Source organism: Rhinolophus sinicus, chromosome 9, assembly GCF_057876585.1.
Source record: "Rhinolophus sinicus isolate RSI-liver-muscle chromosome 9, RSI-T2T, whole genome shotgun sequence".
NCBI classification, from domain to species: Eukaryota; Metazoa; Chordata; class Mammalia; order Chiroptera; family Rhinolophidae; genus Rhinolophus; species Rhinolophus sinicus.
In genome coordinates this window covers 22,001,927-22,021,604 of record NC_142509.1, presented here as the reverse complement: position 1 = coordinate 22,021,604, position 19,678 = coordinate 22,001,927, and the positions used below count along the sequence as shown (strand labels likewise).

The following is a 19,678-nucleotide window of genomic DNA, read 5'->3' as shown; positions in this document are numbered from 1 at the left end:
TCACCCACATCCTGTCGAGCCAGCAGCTAGGACCCCTGTCCTGAAGCCAGGGACCGGTAATCTGAAAACTGCCTTTGACCCTGGAAACTATGGCAATGTTCCTGGGCCACCAGCTGAGACAATAACCTTCTCAGACAGCAGGGTCAGAGTGGAAACAGTATAAACTAAAGATGATGTGGGTATTCTTCTTACAGAATTACGGGGAGGATTAAAAAGACAAAAATGTATGTAAAGCCCCCAGGATCCTGCAGATGTTATCTGGTCGGATAGGCTGGGCAAGTATAAGGTAATGAATATTTAAGATACACATGCAGAAATATGTAATATGTTTTCGGATCCCCTGTAGATGGCATTTATGGGAATTATACTGAAACAAAAGACAAATGAACACTGAGGATAGAGCAAAGCCTGTCGTAAAATCTGTAACTGTTTAACTTAGTGTGTAACTAACTACAGCCCTTCCTCGTTATCCTTGGGGGATTGGTTCCAGGACCCTCTGCGGTACCAAAATCCGTGGATGCTCAAGTCCCTTATATAAAACGGCGTTGTAATTGTATACAATTTATGCACATCTTCCCGTATACTTTAAGTCATCTCTAGATGATTTATAACAGCTAATACAATGTAAACGCTACGTAAATAGTGGTTACACTGTATTGTGTAAGGAATAATGACAAGAAAGAAAAGTATGGACACGGTTGGTATGGATGCAACCATCACAGGTCTAACTACATAGTACACCTCAGCAACAATGTAATTTCTTTTTAAAAAATGTTTTCCATCCACCATCGGATCCATGGTTGGTTGAAACAGCAGATGCCGAACCCAGGAATACAGAGAGCCGACTGTATTCTAAATTACTGTAAACAGTGGATATTTCTTGGTGATGGGATTGTGGGGGAACATTAATCTTCCTTTTCCTGTTTTTATATTTTCCAAATGTTCTACAATGAATATTATTATTTCAGAAAATGATTGTGTAAAATTTTAAAGCTCTTATTTGAGAAACATAACTCTTTTAGAGCCGTATCCTTAGAGGCTTATAGCTGTCAGCAAACACCACAAAATGCAAGCCAAACTCTTTTGTGTGAGTATAGTACTGGATCTTCCTGAGATTTCAATCCTCCTCAAGAGAGGAAAGAATGAACTCAAAGGGTGTGGTAAGGGACAGAACACAGAGCCCAGCTGGAGATGAGTGAGGCTAGAGGGGGAGAATAGCAAACATTTCCCTCAGGCTCAGGAAAGTCAAGGGACACCATTAGGTGGGGAGGTGGTCTGCCTCCCAAGCTCACCCTCCCCTGGGCAAGGCTGAGAGCTGGTACCTGAAGGATGGTAGGCATGGTTTCATCCAGGTCATTATAGTAACTTGGCTGCTGGATAAAGATGTTTCCTGAAAAGTGAGAGAAAGGCAGAAATTGGGAAAAGAGGGGAGGGGAGGAGAGGACACATTACACATGGTTGCCAGCATGTTCTGTGTGACCTTTCTCCCCTTTCCTAAGCCTGTATGACCAAGAGCAGCCCTGGCCCCAGGCCCTGCTGGCACAGAGCTTTGGCCCAGCCTAGAAACTTCCCCAGTGTGGGGGAGGGACCTTGCTTGTTACAATTTAACCTTTTAAGTACCTCTGCCTAGCGAATTATGTAAAAGACCTGCCCTGGTCAAACCAGCAACTCCTGACGTCCCCAGGGAGTGATCACACTTGGGCACTGTGCCTTGTATGACAGCATTGGCTTTGGAAATGGGAGTTAGTCATTCAGGAGAATGAGGAGATATGATCTCTTTGCTCAAAAAACCTGAATGCTGCAATCCAGGATTCTTGCCAAACTACGCCTCCATTAATGTGGGGGGACTCTAAAGAGAAACGTCTCTGGTAATTCTCACTCTTTGAGTTTGAATATGCTAGCCATTCTAATCCATCCAATCCAAGAAGCGAGGGCTGTGCGGGACCTAGAGATAGAGACTGCACATGTGCAGTTGTCCCTGTAAAGTGAAGCTCCTCTCTGAGAGTTTACTATCTATCCTCCAAGTGCTGCAGCTGTGAGTGAGTAGGTTAGAGCATATGGTAACTGGGACAGAAAACCAAATGTTCTGGCTGCCCAGATGGCAAAGGGACGGAGGGAGAATCAGAGCTAGCTGGCGGACTTGACGGAGCGAAGTGCCAACACCCTTTAAGAGGCCAGGGCTTTTCCTCCCTCTCTGATCCTAGTATCTGAGGCTGGCTGATTGTCAGGATGTTCTGAACTCTAGGTGTCCTCTGTCCTTGGGCATGTCTGTCCTTGGTTTCCGTATTGAAAACCCTGCAGCCCTCACCCCATCACAGGTTTGTAAATGAATGAGATCAAAGGCCAGATGGCGCTGGGTAGCTGGGTGAGTAAGCAAGTCGCTAGGTGGCTGGACTTTCTGTAAACACTTTCCTGGATGCTGCTTCCTTCCTTGATTCCAGAAAGCTGAGTTCTAGCAGCACCATTGCTTAGCCCCTCCCACCTCCAGATGGGTGCTGAGCCCGCAGCCTGTGCAGGTGCTCCCTGACCATCTGCATTCACCTCCTACTCCTGACAGACAAGGAGTGACTGAGCTATGTTTCCACCAGCCTCTGCTCTTCCTCAGAAAACCCTCCTATTGGAATCTTCAAGACCAAGTCCCAACTCCTGACCATGGCACAAAGGGCCCTGTGAGATCTGGCCTCTGTTGGCATCTCCCAGCCAGCTTTTCCCCATTCCTCACATTGCATCCTTCCCTTGCACCATCCTCAACCTCAGAGAACAAGCCCTGTCCCCTCCCTCTGTCTGGAGGGACCTCCCAGAGCTAGGTCTGACAGAGACAGGTGTCACCTTCTCCAGGCAGCGCCTCCTGATCCAGCCATCAGGAGGTCGCCCATAACTCCCAGGGCCACACCATGCCGGCCACACCCCAACCACCCGGCAGGGGAGAAGGCACTCCTCCAGAACCCTTCCAGTGCTTAAGCCTGAGTAGCAGGGATATTTTACAAGCATCAAAAGAGATCACATTTCACAATCTACCCTTGGGGTCTTGAGAGTCCCTTTACTCTCCTTTGTGATTCCAGTGATGGTGGAGATTGGAATTCTGATCTCTTACAGACATAATTAAAAGGCGTGGGACAGCAATGGCATTCTCTGAAATGTCTCTCAGACTAAAGCAGTTCAGAAACCCAAGGTGAATGGAAAGTATTGCCAAATAGGTCCGTGCCAGTGACGTCTGCAATAGGGCCGAGGCCCAATGTACTCCTGCTCTGGCAAAGCAGCTCCAAGAGAATCTAACTGAAAGGCCCCGCTTTCAAAATTGCTGGCTTATGTACCATAGAGGCCTGGAGGCTTTAAAAGGTGGGAGTGGGGGAGTGGAAGTGGGGGGCTGGGTAAGGACTGGGCTTCTGCCCAAAGGACAGTCAGCCAGTTCCCTTGCTCCCTCCTTCTCTCCCTGTCAACCCTCTTCCAGCAGATCTGCTTTGCCTCAAGAGCTTATGTGGTAGAAAAGTAGAGGTTCCCCCATATTGTGCCTTCTGCTCAGGAATTGGAAAGAGAGCTTCTGCGCTGCGCACGCGCGCGTGCGTGCGTGCGTGTGTGTGTGTGTGTGTGTGTGTGTGTGTGTGTGTATACAGGCCCCTTTTCCATACCCATCCCCAAAATACACAGACCACACACACACAATGAAGGGGCTCCTAATGCCTGGTCCTGCCCTCTTTTCCGTTAACCAGCCTCTAAGAGCCAACGAAAAGGCTCTCCTTAATAAGCTGTTTAGGGTTCTCGTTATGGGGATGAGAACATTCTAAAACACCTCAAAATCTAGAAGAGGGCACATTTTTCTGGAGGCAAGCTTTCACCTGATTCTCAACGGATCAAAAGCGTAGGAACCCCGGCAGCAGGCAGAGCTTTTTCAATCCACTCTCACCCGTCTGGAGCTGTCACCTCCTCCTGGATCCACACAGCCATCTTAGATCCGACAGACATAACGTGACCTTGTGTCTACTCACAGCCCACTCCCCCCACCTCCCAAAGGTCCTTTTTCTGCCACGGACACGTTTCCCCCAGAGTCATTAAGACTTCTCCCCCCAGCTGGCCTCACTAAATTCGGCTTTATTCTGCCTCCTGAAGGTCCTTTTCTACCCCAGCAGCCCAACCGGGCTCTCACCTTCAAAGTCACACTGAAGCACCAGGCTCCCATGTGGCCTCCTGTCACCATCCTCCCCACCCATGTGCTGCCGGGTTAACCTTGTTACCAGATGGCTCCTCCTCCTGCTCTAAGCAACTAGAGACTTCCATGTCCCCTCACAGTAAGAGCTCAGATTGACCTAGTGCCTGCAATATACCAGGCCCTGTGCTGAGCACCACCTCATGTTTAAATCCCACAGCCATCCTACAAGGTAGGTATAGTATTCGTTTGCCCATTCTTCAGATGAGAAAACGGAGGCTTCAAGTGGCTCATTGACAATTAGCCAATTAGAATGGCTAAGTGATATAGCCAGAAATAGAGCTCGGGTGTGACCTGGGCCATTGAACTCTGTAGCCTACCTTCCTAGCCACCAAGCAATATGGCTCCCCAAGTGCTAAAGCCTGGCATTAAGACCTCCCTGATCTGGCCCCAGCTTCCCCTTCCCCCGTCTCCCAGAATGCTCCACTCTAACCAAACGGACCGAATAACTATTTTTCTAACTAATCATGCTGGCTTTTGCTCACTCACCCCTTCCTCTCAGTCTACAGTAAAATTACTAAGGGTCTTTCTCTGGGAAATAAAGGAAATTAATGGACGATCAAGCAATAGTTAGATATGAATAAGAAACCAGAGGTTCTTCCAATGAAAGAGCTGGATGTGAAATTTCATGTACATTATGCTCTAATACGTTTTTTTAAAAACACACAGAGGAAATGATCACCAAGTGATTGTTTCTAAGTGCAGGAATTTGGTAGCTGCTTTCTTGCATTTTTATACTTTGTATTCTTCCAAAATTTTCTAAGTTAACATATAGTATCTTTATTATTAGGGGAAAAAAGGCAGGAAGGAGGGAAACCATTTTGAGGGCTAACGCAGCTTGGTAACTGGGTATCTGGAAGACTGAGTCCTAGAATCTCAGGGTGAAGAGGGCTGACAGGGCTGCCCAGGGTGAGCACCTCTCCATGCTGGGCCCAGTGCCATGAGCTGCCATTCACAGGGTGTTGTTCCCTCTGTGGCATCCCAACAAAGCTTCCGTCTCTGCTTGAAACTTCTAGCCCATTGCCTCCTGAGAGGCTCCAACTGCTGACGTCATTCCTTTCACAACCCAAAGAGTCCTCTCTGAACTCTGCCCCCATCTGCTCTCAGCAACGATGCTAATCATGACATTTTTGAGGCAGCTCCATCATCTCTGATGCAGGGAGTGGCAAAGAACAAGAGCCTGAAAGTCAGCTTGGCCATGGATTAGTCATGACCTCTTAGGCAAGTCCCTTACATTTAACCTCAGTTTTCTGATCTGTAAATGGGGATGACAGCACTCATGTCACAGGGCTGCTGTGAGGATCAACTGAAATAACATATGAGGAGTACCCAGAACCCCTGTGAGCACTCAAATAAAGGTGAGCTATCACTGCTATTCTTCTTCTCATCACCGAAGCAAACATTCCCACTCCTTCAACTGTTTGACACACAGCCTAATACTAAGACTCCAAGATCCTTGAGGGACCATGAGGTACACATTTTTGTTTCCATTCCCTCATTGTTACCCAGTCACTTCTTTCAGAGCTGACACACATATCTAAGTCATGTCCCCCACCTGCCCCTGCTGCTCTGAAGGCCCCTGCGCTCACCGAGGCGCCCACCTTTGCAACCTCTGGTTTGGCATGTGGGGCCCATCTCTGTGCACCCCCCCCAGACCCCGCGCCCTATGCACCTATCATCTTCTTGAGCAGCGGTGAGTTGCCTTTTCCAAAGAGCACACAGAGGTCCAGGATCTTTGGAATGTCAAACAGGAAGTTATTGTAGAGGATTTCTCCAAATGCAGAAGGGGAAAGGAAGTGATCCTAAGGAACAGAGCAGAGACAGGATGAGCGATTCCGAAAGCAGATGCATTGTGAAGTCATAGCAAACTTACAAGAAACAACCTTTAGGTCCATCAGCAGGGGAATGGCTAATAAATGAAGGTCCATCCACACTGTGGACACGTCTGAGCCTTATATATTGACTTGGAGCAATAGCCATTCTTCATTTTAATGTAAAAAGAAGCAAAAGTACACTACAAAACAGTTGGTTAGAGATTCATTCCTAAATATTTATGGGTAAATTACCATGACGTCTGAGGTTGCTTTAAAATACTCCGGGGAAAAAAGAAAACTCAAGGGAAGAGAGAAAACAAGATTGGCAAATGTTGATAACTGTTGATGCTGGGTGATGGGTACATGGGGTTTATTATACTTTTGTGTATATTTGAAGATTTCCATACTAAAAATAAATATTTTTAAAATAAATACAGTCAATGCACACACCCCTATTGAGAGGGAAAAAACCCCAAAGGAACATGCACCTTAACAAGTCTTATTTTGGAGGGAGGGGATTTTGTGGGTAACCTTCACTATCTCTACAATATTTCTGTAATGTTTGCATTGTTTAGAAACAGCATTATTATTTTTAAAATCAGGGGGGAAAAAACAGTCAAGGTTTTTAAAAAGCACATACAAGTTCCTTTCAAAAATCAGAATCAGTGTTTTCACCCTCTGACGCACAAGGCCCAGTCACGCGTCAACTGGCAAAGGGCCCTCGGCTCCCATTGATGAAAACACTGGGTGTAATGCAGACTGACCCGGTGAATTAGAGGATAAGGGAGGTGGCACAGATTTCTACCCCAACGGTGGGAATAAAGGCGGAGGGGAGACAAGAGGAAACTCGATATTTTCCGAGCCTCCCTTCCCAGGGGCAGAGAGTCTAGCACAGAGGTGTTAGGTGTCAGTGGCGACCTGTCACGGGATCAGGGGCTTACTTTCGATTCCTTGTGAGTGGACATGCGGACGAAGGTGAGAAAAACGCTTCGATGGAGGCGCTTCTGCATGTCAACAACCTCAGGGGATGGGGCCACCCACTCGTCGAACTTCCGGGGAACATAGTGCAGATAGGAGTCCAGGCACTTCTGCAGGGTCTCGTCGAAGATAACCTAAGCCAGGCAACAGAGGAAAGCGAAGGTTTGTCCCTGAGGCCCAAGGGCTTGTGGGAGGACTGGGCAAGGGCTCACAGCCCATCAGCCCTGGCCTGTGACACACACTCCAACCCCAAGGGACCAAGAAGGTATGAATGAGCTGAGGGCTAAACACAAGTTTCTAAAAATGACACGTTGGAAGGCGTTGTGTAAACATCATTAAGATTGTGATACAAGACAGAGTAATCCAAACCACAATTCGTTGTTAAGGATCCAGTGAAAGAAGTAGAGAAAAAAGCATCTCCTAGGGGGAGAGAAACAACAACAGCAACCAACCAACGGCATGTCATGTGCTTTGTCTTAGCGTTAATTTTGATAGAATGTTACCTGGCACCAGAATTTATCGTGAGGCAAGGCCAGGAGCCAGTCGAGGTCATTGGCTACGAAGGTGGCGCGTTCCAGGTACTCCTCCACTAGGGCGGGAATGTTGTCTTTAGGGGGTGGTTTGTATAACACAAAATACCGGTCTGCCTTCTGCTCGGGGTGCTACGGATCCAAAAACCACGTGTTAACGTGGCAGAGGTTAGTCAGCGAGGGCCCATTTGCCAACCCACAGCAATGACAACGCTTGGCTGTTCTAACCGGTGACCCTCCAAGGAGCTTTACGCATAAAGAACCAAGTGTCTCTAACAAAGGGGCTTGGTTGCATCCAGGGAACACTAGGCGGGCATTAAAAACCATATTTTTTGGAAAATATTTAAAGACATGGGGAAAGGTTAAAGGAAGAAAAAGCAGGATGTAAACCTCTCTATTTTATATAATCAATTTTTAAATTTTTTAAAATTTTATATATATATATATATATGACATTCACATACTGGTACAAGCTGAAAAAAGGGGGGACAACACCCCCAAAGCTAATAGTGGTTATCTCTGGTGGGGGGATTATGACTTGAATACATTTTTCAATTTAAAAAAAAAATTAAACACGTATTCCTTTTAAAATTATTTTTTAATTATACAAGTGAGACATGAGCATCTTTTCTTCCAAAAACTTACACTATAGAGAAGGTGAGTCACCTGGGACACACGCCCGGTCCCTGTGTTGTCCCATCTGGTGAGTGTCCTTGCAGGCCTTCTCTAGGCATTCACAGATAAAAGATACCCACATCTTATATTTGTTTAGACGTTTTCATCTTTCTTACAAAAATCGTGTCATTCTGTATGTACAATGCTATACCTTTTTTATAATCAGAAGACAACCTCGGTAATTTTTTTTTTTTTAAAGAAAAGATGCCATTCAAGTAATGCAGGTCCCAGCCGAGAATCACAAGTTCTCTCTCCCAACCTCTACTTTGCCATGAACAAACCTTACTTTGTTCACCATAAAGAAGAGACGATGAGCTCAGTTTTCTCCTCTGACTACATAAGGGCTGCTTTCTCAGAGAGAAGTGGTAATAGGAGGCAGGCCGGGCAACGTCTCAGCTGTTATCAACCCCAGTCCACCCACTACCAGGCCTGTCAGTCCAGAGGGGACAGGAAAATCACGACGGATTGGTCAGGCTCCTTGGGAACCACCTATGCCTCCCTACTGCCTAATGCAAGTTTTCACACTGCAGTGTCTTTGAGTTCCACAGGGATTTCTCAGGGACCACCTATTGGGTGGGTCTTCAGGGCCCTTCCCATTTAAATCAGAATTTATACGGTGAGGTTTCAGGTACAAAATCTTTTGAAAAAGAAATCCTGCTGACTGAAGCGAGTTCAAAACTACTCTCTAGAACCTAAATTCATCTCCTTGGTTTCCAAGCTCCCCCTCAATTCTATCGGTTGACACCTTACCTCGTAGGCCATTTCTCAGGCCAGGCTACTACGCACGGCCCTCCATTCTGGAACAGACACCCCACCACGGAGAATCTACCTTCCTTACAATCCTACAAACATTGACTGGTACCCCGCTGAGGTGTAGCACAGAAGGAAAGCATCTGTTCTGCTTCCAGAGCCCATGCTCCAGAGGGGAAGATGCATATCTAAGCCATCGAGTGAGCACAAAACAGAGGAAGGGACAGCTCAAACCTGGCAGAGGGACCTTGGGAGTGCAAAAGGGAGATTAACTGTGTCTGGAGGATAAGGCACGGTGAGCTCCCCAGAACAGGCAGCATCTCAGCTGGGCCTTGGCCAATGGGGGATTTCTAGGTGGAAGAAACAGCATCTTTATGGAGTATAAAAATGGGCCATAGAAATAAAGGGCACAGGGCTGTGGGCGATGGATTTGGAGGGAGAGAACACTGGAATATTGATAATAAAAGCCACCACTTACTGAGGGCCTACAGCCTTTCTTTTCTTTCTTTCTTTCTTTTTTTATTTAATCTACAACTATTTAAAAGAGAGATAGTATTTTTTTTTTTTTTTACAGAGGAGGAAACAAAGGCTCAGTAAGCTTCAGGAACTTTGCTAAGGTCACAAGGCTAAGAAGGCAACTGAGGCAGGATTTGAACCAAAGCTTACTACACTGCCAACCTACTAAATGACCTACGGTACCATGTGTCACCCTGGTCTCACTGCCTGTCCTTTCCACCCCAGCTCTGACCTCACCTCCTCCAGAAGGTCTCCCAGACTCCCACCCGACTAGGTTGGGGGCTCACCTGCGCTCTCCCAGCACCTGCACTCGGTGCTTCCCTGACGGTAGCACTTGCGGATCTTCATCAAAGTGCAGATCAGATGGGGAGACAGGAAGGGATGGGTTACAGAGGCGCAAGTAACTTTTGGGAGCGGTCGAAATGTTCATTATCTTGATTATGGTGATGGATTTGTGGGTGTGTACAGATGTCAACCTGTACACTTTAAGTATGTGTAGTTTATTGTCCTTCAGTGGTACCCCAGTAAAGTTATATGAAAAGGGAGCGTCTGCCTGCTCTGTCTCCCCCCATTAGACCTCCGGAGGCTGTCTCAGCCTTGCTCACCACATCATTCCCAGTCCTTAGAACAGTGCTTGGCATCGAGCACATTCTCTGATGCATTTACTGCCTGGACAAAGGAATGAATGGAGGTAATGAAGGACCAGACACAGCCAAGGTCTTTGAAGGAACTTTAATGCCAAGTTGAAGAGTGGGGACTTTATTTAGTAGGTAATGGGGGCCATGAAAGATTTCAGGGCAGGGAGCAGCAGGGCCCAGCTGTATCTACCACCCTTCAAACCTGGCTCAGGTCCCGCTTGCTCTGTGAAGCTTTCTCAACATTCTCTGCCCATCACACTTCCGTTCTGTTTATCTTGATAAGAAACCATTCTGCACTGTTCCCAAATGCCCCACTTACATGAGTCTTGTTCTCCTCAAAAGCTCATTCACTCATTCTGTCCTAAGACTTCATTTCTTCTGGATCTTCTATAGCACAAAGTATGTGCTGTGCACACAGTAGCTACTCGATAAACATTAGCTTTACCTATAACCCTGCAAAGGCAATGGGGTGGCTGTCCCTTAGCTAGAGATCTTGTCCAAAGTTAGGACTAAAGAGACAAATACAAGGTGGGTCCAAACCTCAGGACAATCTTTCAGGAGCTTCCAGTGGCCAGCAGGGTAACGCCCTTCAGCGTGACCAACAAGACTGCTCTTTGGTCAGTCGGCTAGCTGTCTCTCAGCTTGCCCCTCTTTCCACCCTACCCTCCATTCCACGCTTCTGTCACCGTCACTGTTGTCATCACCATCATTTTTGAGTGTTCACTACGTTCTAGGCACAGTGCTAATTCAGATATTTCACTTAATCCTCATAGCCACCCCCCAAAGCTGGTGCTGTTATTATCCTTTTTGGATCCTGAGGCATGAAGAGGTATGTGACTTGCCCAAAGTCACACAGCCAAGTATGTGTGAGATTCAACACAAAGCCCACCCATTCTCCTTAACTCTGTGATACTGCTTCTACCCCGAGTGACTGGTGGTTGGTGTAGGAGTTAGGCTCTCTCAAAACCGCACACAGGTCCTCCTGCCGGGTCCACCCTTTTCCCCTCGTTCTGCCTGGCTACTGCTTATTCACCCTTCATTACACAGCTCAGAATCCCCTTCCTCCAGGAAGACTTCCCTGGCTGCACATGCCCTCCCACCACCCCCAAGACCTCCCTGCCCCCACACATCCCTTCGGCCTGGAGCAGCAGCCCAGGCTCTGTGCTCAGGTGGCAGCCTGGACTTCTTTCTATCACAACCCTGATCACACTGTAGAGAAGCTACTGGTTTGCGTTTTTCTCAGACCATGGGCCCCTCCAGGGCAGGAACCACATCTTTTCTCTTTGTAGGTCCAGTATCTGTCACAAAGCCTGGCTGGGGTCCTTGAGTCATTTACTGAATGTTTCCTGGCACTGGGAAACCAGAATGAAGGGAAGGGACCAGGTCCCTGCTCTCACGGAGCCCACAGTCTAGCAAGCCAGGTGTTCAGTACGTGGGGAAGGACTGAGGTGGAAAATCAGACCCAGCCACTCAAGGAACCAGTCTCTATTAGGACTGTCCAATAGAACTTTCTGCAATTAATAGAACTGCTCTATACCTACGCAGGTCGACAAGGCAGGTAATCACCACATGGGGCCATTTTAATTTAAACTCATTACAATTAAATTAAAAATCCATTTCCTCATTCTTGAACCATCCATATTTCAAGTGCTCGATCGCTACCTGTGGCAAACAGCTACCATATTGGACAGAACAGTTCTGGATTTTCTGATAAGCATCTTCCTGACACAGCAACAAGAGGCTTTATACCAGAAAGGTTTAAGGATATGGGCTCTAGGGTCCAGCGTAGCTGGGTTCACATCCTGGCTCTCCGAATTTCCTAGTTCTGTGACCTTGAACTCTCAGTTTCCTCTTCTGTAAAATTGAAACAACCAAAAGACCTACTCAGAGGGCTGTAGTGCAACTTAAATGAGGTAATCCAGGTGAAGTGTTTAGAAAGGTTTGGCCCAGAGCGAGTGCTCTATAAATGGTAAATGCTAGGTATTATTGGAGAGTAGTCAGGAAGTAATAGGAAGCCACCCAGAAATCAGGAAATAAAACACCAAGCTCTGTTTCCCACGACTTGACTCAAGCCCCCAGAAAAATACTTCCTCCTGCTTTGTTCCAGTAAGCTCATATTCTTGGGAAAACAGCAGGCGGGTATGGGGACACCGGTCCCTGCGTCTGTCTCCTTCTTCAGCAGCCTGGCACCTCTCCGTGGCTCTAATCTCACTCTGCAAATGGTAATCGGCAGGCTCACAGCCTCCTTATTTTTCAGTCTCACAAGCCCTGCCGAGTCTGTACGTGGCACTTCTTAGCCCATTGAGATAAAAGACGGCTCGACCTCTGAAATCAGTGTTCCCCCCAAGTGCTGAAGTGTGGATAGCAGCTGAGATAGCTCTGAAAAAGGCCTGCCTGAAACCTGAACACCTCCTGCTGGGTCAAATACCCAAACCCGGCTTTGGGATGGATCCATTTCTAGGCCAGCTCAGGCTAGTCAGAACTAGCCATCAGACTCTGATTCAAAATGAAATGCTTTGGGGAAAGGTGTGGTGTAGTGACATGGAAAATGCTACTCAAATTCAAGCTGCTGCTCAGAAAAGAAACTTCTACACTGGGCCTGGAAGGACCTAGTAGTGTCCCAGCTACTGAATTACTGACTGTGGTCCTCAGGTCATCCTTGGAACAGATAAAGAAGGAATTTACTTTTTGCTTTTGAAATTGCAAGAGTGATAATATCAGGCGGAACGGCCTCAAGGCACCGGCTCACCAGCGCTGGTGAAGTCCTCAGCTTTCCTGTCTTCAGGTCCTTATGGGTGATCTGGAGTTGGTCCAGGGGCAGAGCTGACATTGTGCTGCGTGACCCTCCTGAAAGGAATATGGATGGGAAGAAGAGGGCAGACACACAGGCTCCTGGTGGCGGGGGCCTGCTCCGGGGCTGATCCCAGGAGAAGCTTCAACCTCTGGCCTCAGGGGGCTCCTGATGTGGGTCTTGAAGGCCAGCGTCCTGCACCTACTAATCCGGACTGAAGTGACTTTGCTTGGCCTAGAACAGTAGATCTTAACTCAGGAGGAACCCACGCCCCAGGTGACTCCTGATATATTCCCACCCCCTTTGAGAGGTACTGGCTAAAAATACCTAGATTATCTATGTTATGGCTCCTTGGCCTGTGAGCTCTGTAAAGACAGTGCCCAGGCTCTCCTCTTGCTGCCTTTCCCATGACCAGCACAGGCCTGGTAAAGAGGCAGCCTCATCAAATGTTTGATGAACGACTGAACACGAGGACAGTTTGCTTATGACTCTAACCAAATTTTAAGTCTTTTGAGGGTTGAAGCCATGGGCCTTTCCTCACTTGTAGAGCACGTTGAGATTTTATGATCCCTGTAGGCTCCAGGGAAGAATGATATGAATGAACAGAAGGACCAAGGACGGCAGAATTCATAGAAACTTGCCAGTGCAAGCTCCTTTCTACAGAGGCCCAAACAGGCCTTCGAGTCAGTGAGTGGCAGACCCCATGTCTCCCATCTTCCCATCCAATGCTCTTCTCACAATACCACTTGGCCTGACCCACAGGAGGGACATGCATACTGGCTGCATCATGGAATAGAAGTGAATTGGGCCCTTTAAAAGACATGCCATAAAAGGCCAGCAGTCGCAATGACAACACAAAGATATACCAAGGCTGAGATGAGGAAACTGTCACCTTCTGAGCCCTCACAGATAAGCTGAGGGGCATGGACATCCATGAGTTACATGGGATACACACACACACACACACACACGTGCACACACAGTACCAAAATGTATACACATTTTAAGAAAGGAAAAAACTGTATTAAAATTGTAATCCTCAATGTATACTGATAACAAAAAATGAGTACAAGTCACGTGTATACATTGTTTTGGCACCCCCAGTATATATCCATATTTGAAATATCAGGCCAGGCCCTGGGGTTATGAACACAGACTGATAAGGCAGGGTCTCTGCCTTGAAAGAGCTTACGTCTAAAAATAAAAATGACAATAGCTGCAGGAACAACGTGCTTATCATGTGTTAGTGCTCTTCTAAGCGCTTTTCTCAGCATTAACTCACTTTACACGTTAACTCATTTTACATTTACTAATGCTCCTAACAACTCTAAGGTTGGATCTATTATTATCAATTTATCAATGAGGAGATAGAGGCTAAGAGAAGATAAGAAACTTGCCCAATGTCTCAGTTAGTAATTGGCGAAGCAGGCTGGCTCTTAACCATTTGCTGGACTGAGTCCACTGTAGTTGAGCTTGCGGGGGAGGGGGGGTGAAGAGGGGGAGGGGAAGGGGGAGGTTGGTGACTGTTGGGAAAGCTCTTCTAGAGCGGGGTCTCAAGGATCAGGAGAGCCTGAGTTGAATCTTGATAGGAGACTGGCCAGGGAAAAGGGGTACCCCAGGCAGAGGAAACAGCAAGAGCCAAGGTAAGAAGATGGGAAGCAGCTTAGTCTACAAGGAATCTTGCGTAGCTCATGGGCTGTTTTAAAGACTGAAGATATCTATTCTACAGGACTATAAAAAGAGAGGACTAGTCAGTCTAGTCTTTGAGGCCTGTTCAGCTCTAGGATTTCGGCGAATCAGACACACTGTCCCTGCACACATGAGGTGGCCTGAAAAAAAATCACAAGTCAAAGTAATAAAAGGGGCTTGGTGTGAGTTTTAATCTTTCATCTTTGCAAAATGTTGATAATAGCCTCTGTTGCATGTATGTTATTTCTAATTAAGTTACTACCTTACCAGCCTCTCACAACAACCCAGTTAAGGATGGCAAGGATCATTATGCTCAGACGTCCAAAGAGAGGCCCTGATATGCTCAAAGCAAATACATTGGTGGCCAAGTTGAAACTGAAGCCCAGCTCTTCTGCCTTGGCACGTGGGTCTCTTATGCTGGACATGCTAAAAATACTTCTTTCCTAACCTCCCAGCAATGCTGGGAGGGCAGCTGGAAACATCAGTGGTCTGCTCACCAGTGCTGAAGTCTAAATGAATCACAGGCCCAGTTCTTTCCATTCTTACCTTCAAAGACTATAGTGGGAATGTCCACTGTGGGCACGTAGGGTGGGGAAAGAGTCATAAGGAGGAGGTGGCTCTCCACCCTTTAAATTCTAGGCCCCAGAATCCAGGCCTAGACATGTAATGACAGCACTTGCTTTCAGAAAAAAATCCACTCCTACAAGCCAGTGCCTGTAAGGGCAGTTCAGGCCCAGGCTGGTGTGGTGGTTGAAGGAGAGCTTTACAGTTCTGCTCCAGGGGTTCAAGTCCTGGCTCCACCTTTGCCTATCCATGTTGAGACCCTGAGATAGTTCTTTAACCTCTCTAAGACTTGATTTCCTCATCTGTAAAATGAAGATGATAATAGTATATAATCTCTTACGGTTGATGTGAGAAGTAATCAATGCTACTGTTCAATACAGTACTTGGTACATAATAAGCACTCAATAAAATGTACCTGTCATTATTCAAGTCCCAACCATACGCAGAGCACTTTGGCCATCCTGATTTAGTCAGCGCACACTGACTGAATACATTTTGGGTCCTGGCCATGTAAATGACTATCATTTGGTGTGGTTAGAGCTATTACAGGCAATTTCCAAAACGAGCACATCAGAGAGAAGGAGGATGTCACAGAGAAGGTAACCTACAAGGCTGTTGAAGAATAGGAGAAAAAGACGGGAAGGAAGGGAATTCTAGGTAAAGAGCAAGCATGAGCGAAGGCTCAGAGCTTGTGTCTTTGAAGGAAGAGAAAGACATTGACATGGCTGAAAACACAAGGTCAGGGAGGGGATGACAGAAGTGCAGAGAAGAGGTTGGATAGAAAAGAGAGGTGCAGTATTTTTTTTTTAAAAAGCTTTGAATGCTATGCTAAAGATTTTGGCCTTTAATCTAAAGGCAGTGAAGAATCATTTAAGTAGGGGTGAGACATGGTCAAAAAGAGAAGACAATACCTGGTGACAAGAGAGACCTCCTAGGAACCACTGAGCAAAGCCTTGTTAATTGTCTTACCTATCCACTCAAAGATTTCTAAGCACCTCTTATCCAGGCATGAAAGCCTGGAGAACACTGCAGTGTGCAAAGAACAGACAGACCTGTCTTGTCCTTTATAGAACTTACAGCCATTAAGGGAAAGACAGCTAAGAATCAAATAGTCATACAAACAAGTAAAACTTAATGCCATGATGTATACTATATAGGTAAGGCCCATGGGGCTATGACAGCAGTTAACAGGGAGTACTGACTTGACAGGGGAAGGTTGCCAAGGAAGATTTGAGTTTTCATCTTAAGCATGGGAAGAAATTAACAAAGGCAAAGCCTAGACTCTAGCTCCAAAAAGATAAGGACGATGGTCATGACAGTGTCTGTGCTCCCCACTGCAACCCCAGCGTCAAGCAGGAGAGCAAAAAGCTAGGAAAGGGCTTTCTTTATTTCGAAGGGGAGTTCGGTGCAAGCACCAACTACAATAAGGCCTGGGCACATCCCCAGCGCTACTGCTGCCTCAGCTTTTCTATCATCACCCTTCTGGTCTCAATTCAATATTGCTTTCTTCAGAGACCCTCCCAAACCACCCTATCTAAAGTGTTCACTCCCCCAGTTACTGTCACATGTTAAATTGTCTTGTGCATTTACTTGTCGTTGACTGTCTGTCTCCTCCCACTAGACTGTACGCTCCATGAGGGCAGGAGCAATCCGTCTTGCTCTGCTTGTATCTCAAGTGCCTAGATCTGTGCCTGGCACGTAGGCGACACTAGACATGCATTTGTTGAACGAATGAATGAACCCTACGGAAACTGAAGCCCGGGGTGAGGGTGAGGGGGTGTAACTCGTTCAAGTCACTTTGGGGCCGAGTCTTGAACCTGAGACTTCCTGGTCTCGGGGAGGGGGGCGCGGGGGCGGGGGCGGTGATGGTGGGGAGACTCACGGCCCCTGGGGCAGCGTAGCCTTGACCCTGCCGGGGAGGCGGGGAGATCCGAGGCCGGCGGAGGCACGGCCGCGGCTGCTCCCAAGCCTGGTGCCCCGCATCCGACAAGGCCCAGACACGCACTCACCTGGGCAGCTCCACTACCGGCGCTGTGCCGCCGCCGCCGCCGCCGCCGCCGCCGCCGCCGCGGTCCACGATGACAGCTCCCAGACCGCTGTCACTTCCGGGGTCAAACGGCGATTCCGCAGGCGCTGACAGGAAGCCACGGCCCGGCCCCGCCCCCGGCACCAACTGCCTTTAGGAATCCAGTCCTGGGCCACGCCCCCAGTCTAAGACTCCGCCCCCACAAGGAACACCCCCCCTCCCCTGACTGTAACCACGCCCCCTGTCCCCTCCTATCTCCCTTGTTCCAGCAGGAAAGATGGAAGGTGGACAGAGAAGGTTGTGATTCCACCTCTTGGACAATTCAACTGTAATACTCGGCTTCTCAGAATCCCAGGTTTCCGCCTCCTTCCTAACCTTCGCCGTCATTGTTTTTCAAATTTAATCCGGAAGAGTTTTAGCAAGTCAAAAGCATAAACATGATGTTGAGCGAAAGAAAGCAGATAAAGTAGCATAGCCTACAATTTTGTTTATAGGAAGTTCTAAAACAGACGAAACTAATGAGTGGTGATGGGGTTAGGAAGATTGTTGCCTCTGAGGCTTGTGGCTGGGAGGGGCCACAAGTGAGGCTGGGGATATTCCTATCCCCATCTTGGGGTATCTACATAGATGTCTTCACTTTGGGAAAGTCATCAAATTGTACACCTAGGAATTCTGCACTTTTCTGTAGCTATGCCACACACACAAAATTTTTTTTTTAAATCAGGAAGGCTGTGTATGACTATCTTAAGAACAGAATGCATTTTTTTCTACAGGATATTGCCTGGTGGTGTAGCCCAGCTATGCAGCAGAATCATCACAGAAAATACACATCTCTGACTTCATCTCAGTGCCTGGCACACAGTAAGGATTTAAGAACCACCACCATCATTACCATGAGGGAGCCCTTCATGGAGTACACAAACCAGCCCTGGGGGTCATGTCATATTATCCAGTGCCCTCCAAATGCCAGGCTCTGCTATCTGCACTGGGGCTACAAGGAATGACAAACACAGTGCCTCTTCTCAAGAAGCTTACAAGGTAGGAGGTTGCCGGAAAACCAACAGCTGTGAGACAATGTAATCAATGCAGGAAGCTAAGGAAGCAGGGGAGATGGGCTCTGAATCAGAAATGAGATGGGAGGGGTTGGATCCTGTATTAGTTATGTATTGGTGTCTAACAAATTACCACAGACTTTGCAGCTTACACACATTTATGACCTCACATTTTCTGTGGGTCAGGAATCTGGGCATGGCTTAACTGGCTGCTCTGCATCGGGGTCTCCCACAGGCAGCAATCATGAAAGTAGCATCTCTCATCATGTCCTATTTGTTAGGAGCAAATCATGGGTGCTGCCCATATTCATAGACAGGACATTTACACAAGGGCATAAATGCCAGGAGGTGGGACTCACTGGGGGTCATCTGAGAGTCTGCTTGCCCCTAATACTTAGAGAACACTCATCAACCCCTGGTCTTCAGCAGAAGTAGGGGCTCAGAGGGAGACAGCCCAGCCATAGTAGCATGACTACATTTGTTGGGCCTTTACTCCATTCCAGACACTGGACTATTTTACATGTTATCTCCCTGACTCTTTATAAGAATTGTAAGAGGTAGAAACTATTATTATCCCATTCTAGAGAGAGGTGCAGAGACTGGACAAGTCACAGAGCTTGTGCAATGGGGATTTGAACCCACCTCCATCTGGCTCCAGAGCTTGCTCTCCCTACCAAGGGCATGCCCCATGGGACAGGTTTGGAGGGGGGGGTCTCAGGTGCAGGAAGAATTCTATAGCCAAATGCTGCAAGCTGTCTCAGAGCAGCGGATGCTTCCCTTTATTTCTATCTTTTTTTTTTTTTTTTCTTCAGAGAAACTGATATGGAAGGGACAGAAAAAGTGCCAGAAACTTCATGTTTTGTTTTGTTTGTGTTTTTTGTTAATTCTGGTACCACACATACATATTAGGCACACAGGAAATAATCTGCATCTTGGTGATTGGTTGGAAGGAAATCATGTGTAGCAGCCTTTAGTACAGAGAAAAGTTAAAATAAGACTTCTGGCAAAAATGTATGGATCCGTTTCGTCTTTCCCTATGGGCATTAATATCACTGAGGTTTTGGAGCTAAATAACAGGATTGTAAAAAGACAAAACATCCAATAAGGCACCTAACTTCTCCAAACATGTTTCAGTTTCCTTATCTGTTAAAAGGGGTGATTAATACCCACTTCATCATCATTAGGAGGCTTAATAAAAGAATATAAACAATGCCATTCACATAGTAGGTACTCAAGAAATTTTGGTGGAGAGGAGGAAAGAAGGGAGGGAGGGAGGGAGGGAGGGAAGGAGGGAAGGAGGGAGGGAAGAGAAAAGGAGACTCTATCAGTTGGAGTATTAACTCTTATATTTCTTTCATCTTTGTTTTCTTTTCTTTGATGGGAGAGATTAATGAAAAATGTGAGCTTCGAAACGAAGCGTCCTTGTCTGAGCTAACATATGTCCAACAGGA

The 19,678-nt window shown here is 47.1% G+C and overlaps 1 protein-coding gene and 1 long non-coding RNA gene across 8 annotated transcripts in view; one reads left to right on the top strand and one right to left on the bottom strand.

Annotated features, from left to right (window-relative positions):
• Positions 1 to 17,297, bottom strand: part of ASCC2 (activating signal cointegrator 1 complex subunit 2) — a 39,156-nt gene extending 21,859 nt beyond the window's left edge. For 2 of the 7 annotated variants that reach the window (XM_074321863.2, XM_074321868.2), the window contains exons 1-7: positions 17,159 to 17,297; positions 12,855 to 12,952; positions 8,172 to 8,252; positions 7,500 to 7,658; positions 6,960 to 7,130; positions 5,877 to 6,006; positions 1,323 to 1,390 (exon numbers count right to left, since the gene is read on the bottom strand). In XM_074321863.2, coding sequence (XP_074177964.2) covers positions 1,323 to 1,390; positions 5,877 to 6,006; positions 6,960 to 7,130; positions 7,500 to 7,658; positions 8,172 to 8,252; positions 12,855 to 12,935 — 690 coding nt within the window. In that variant the 5' untranslated portion in view covers positions 12,936 to 12,952; positions 17,159 to 17,297. Of the gene's footprint in view, positions 1 to 1,322; positions 1,391 to 5,876; positions 6,007 to 6,959; positions 7,131 to 7,499; positions 7,659 to 8,171; positions 8,253 to 12,854; positions 13,131 to 17,158 lie in introns of all 7 variants that reach the window. The other 5 variants (XM_074321864.2, XM_074321865.2, XM_074321866.2 and 2 more) reach the window with 5 other exon arrangements.
• Positions 17,298 to 17,397: 100 nt separating this feature from the next.
• LOC141569166 (uncharacterized) lies at positions 17,398 to 19,424 on the top strand. The gene is made up of 3 exons (XR_012492609.2): positions 17,398 to 17,530; positions 17,949 to 18,213; positions 19,040 to 19,424. It is a non-coding gene; the product is annotated as an uncharacterized LOC141569166 (long non-coding RNA).
• Positions 19,425 to 19,678: the final 254 nt, after the last annotated feature.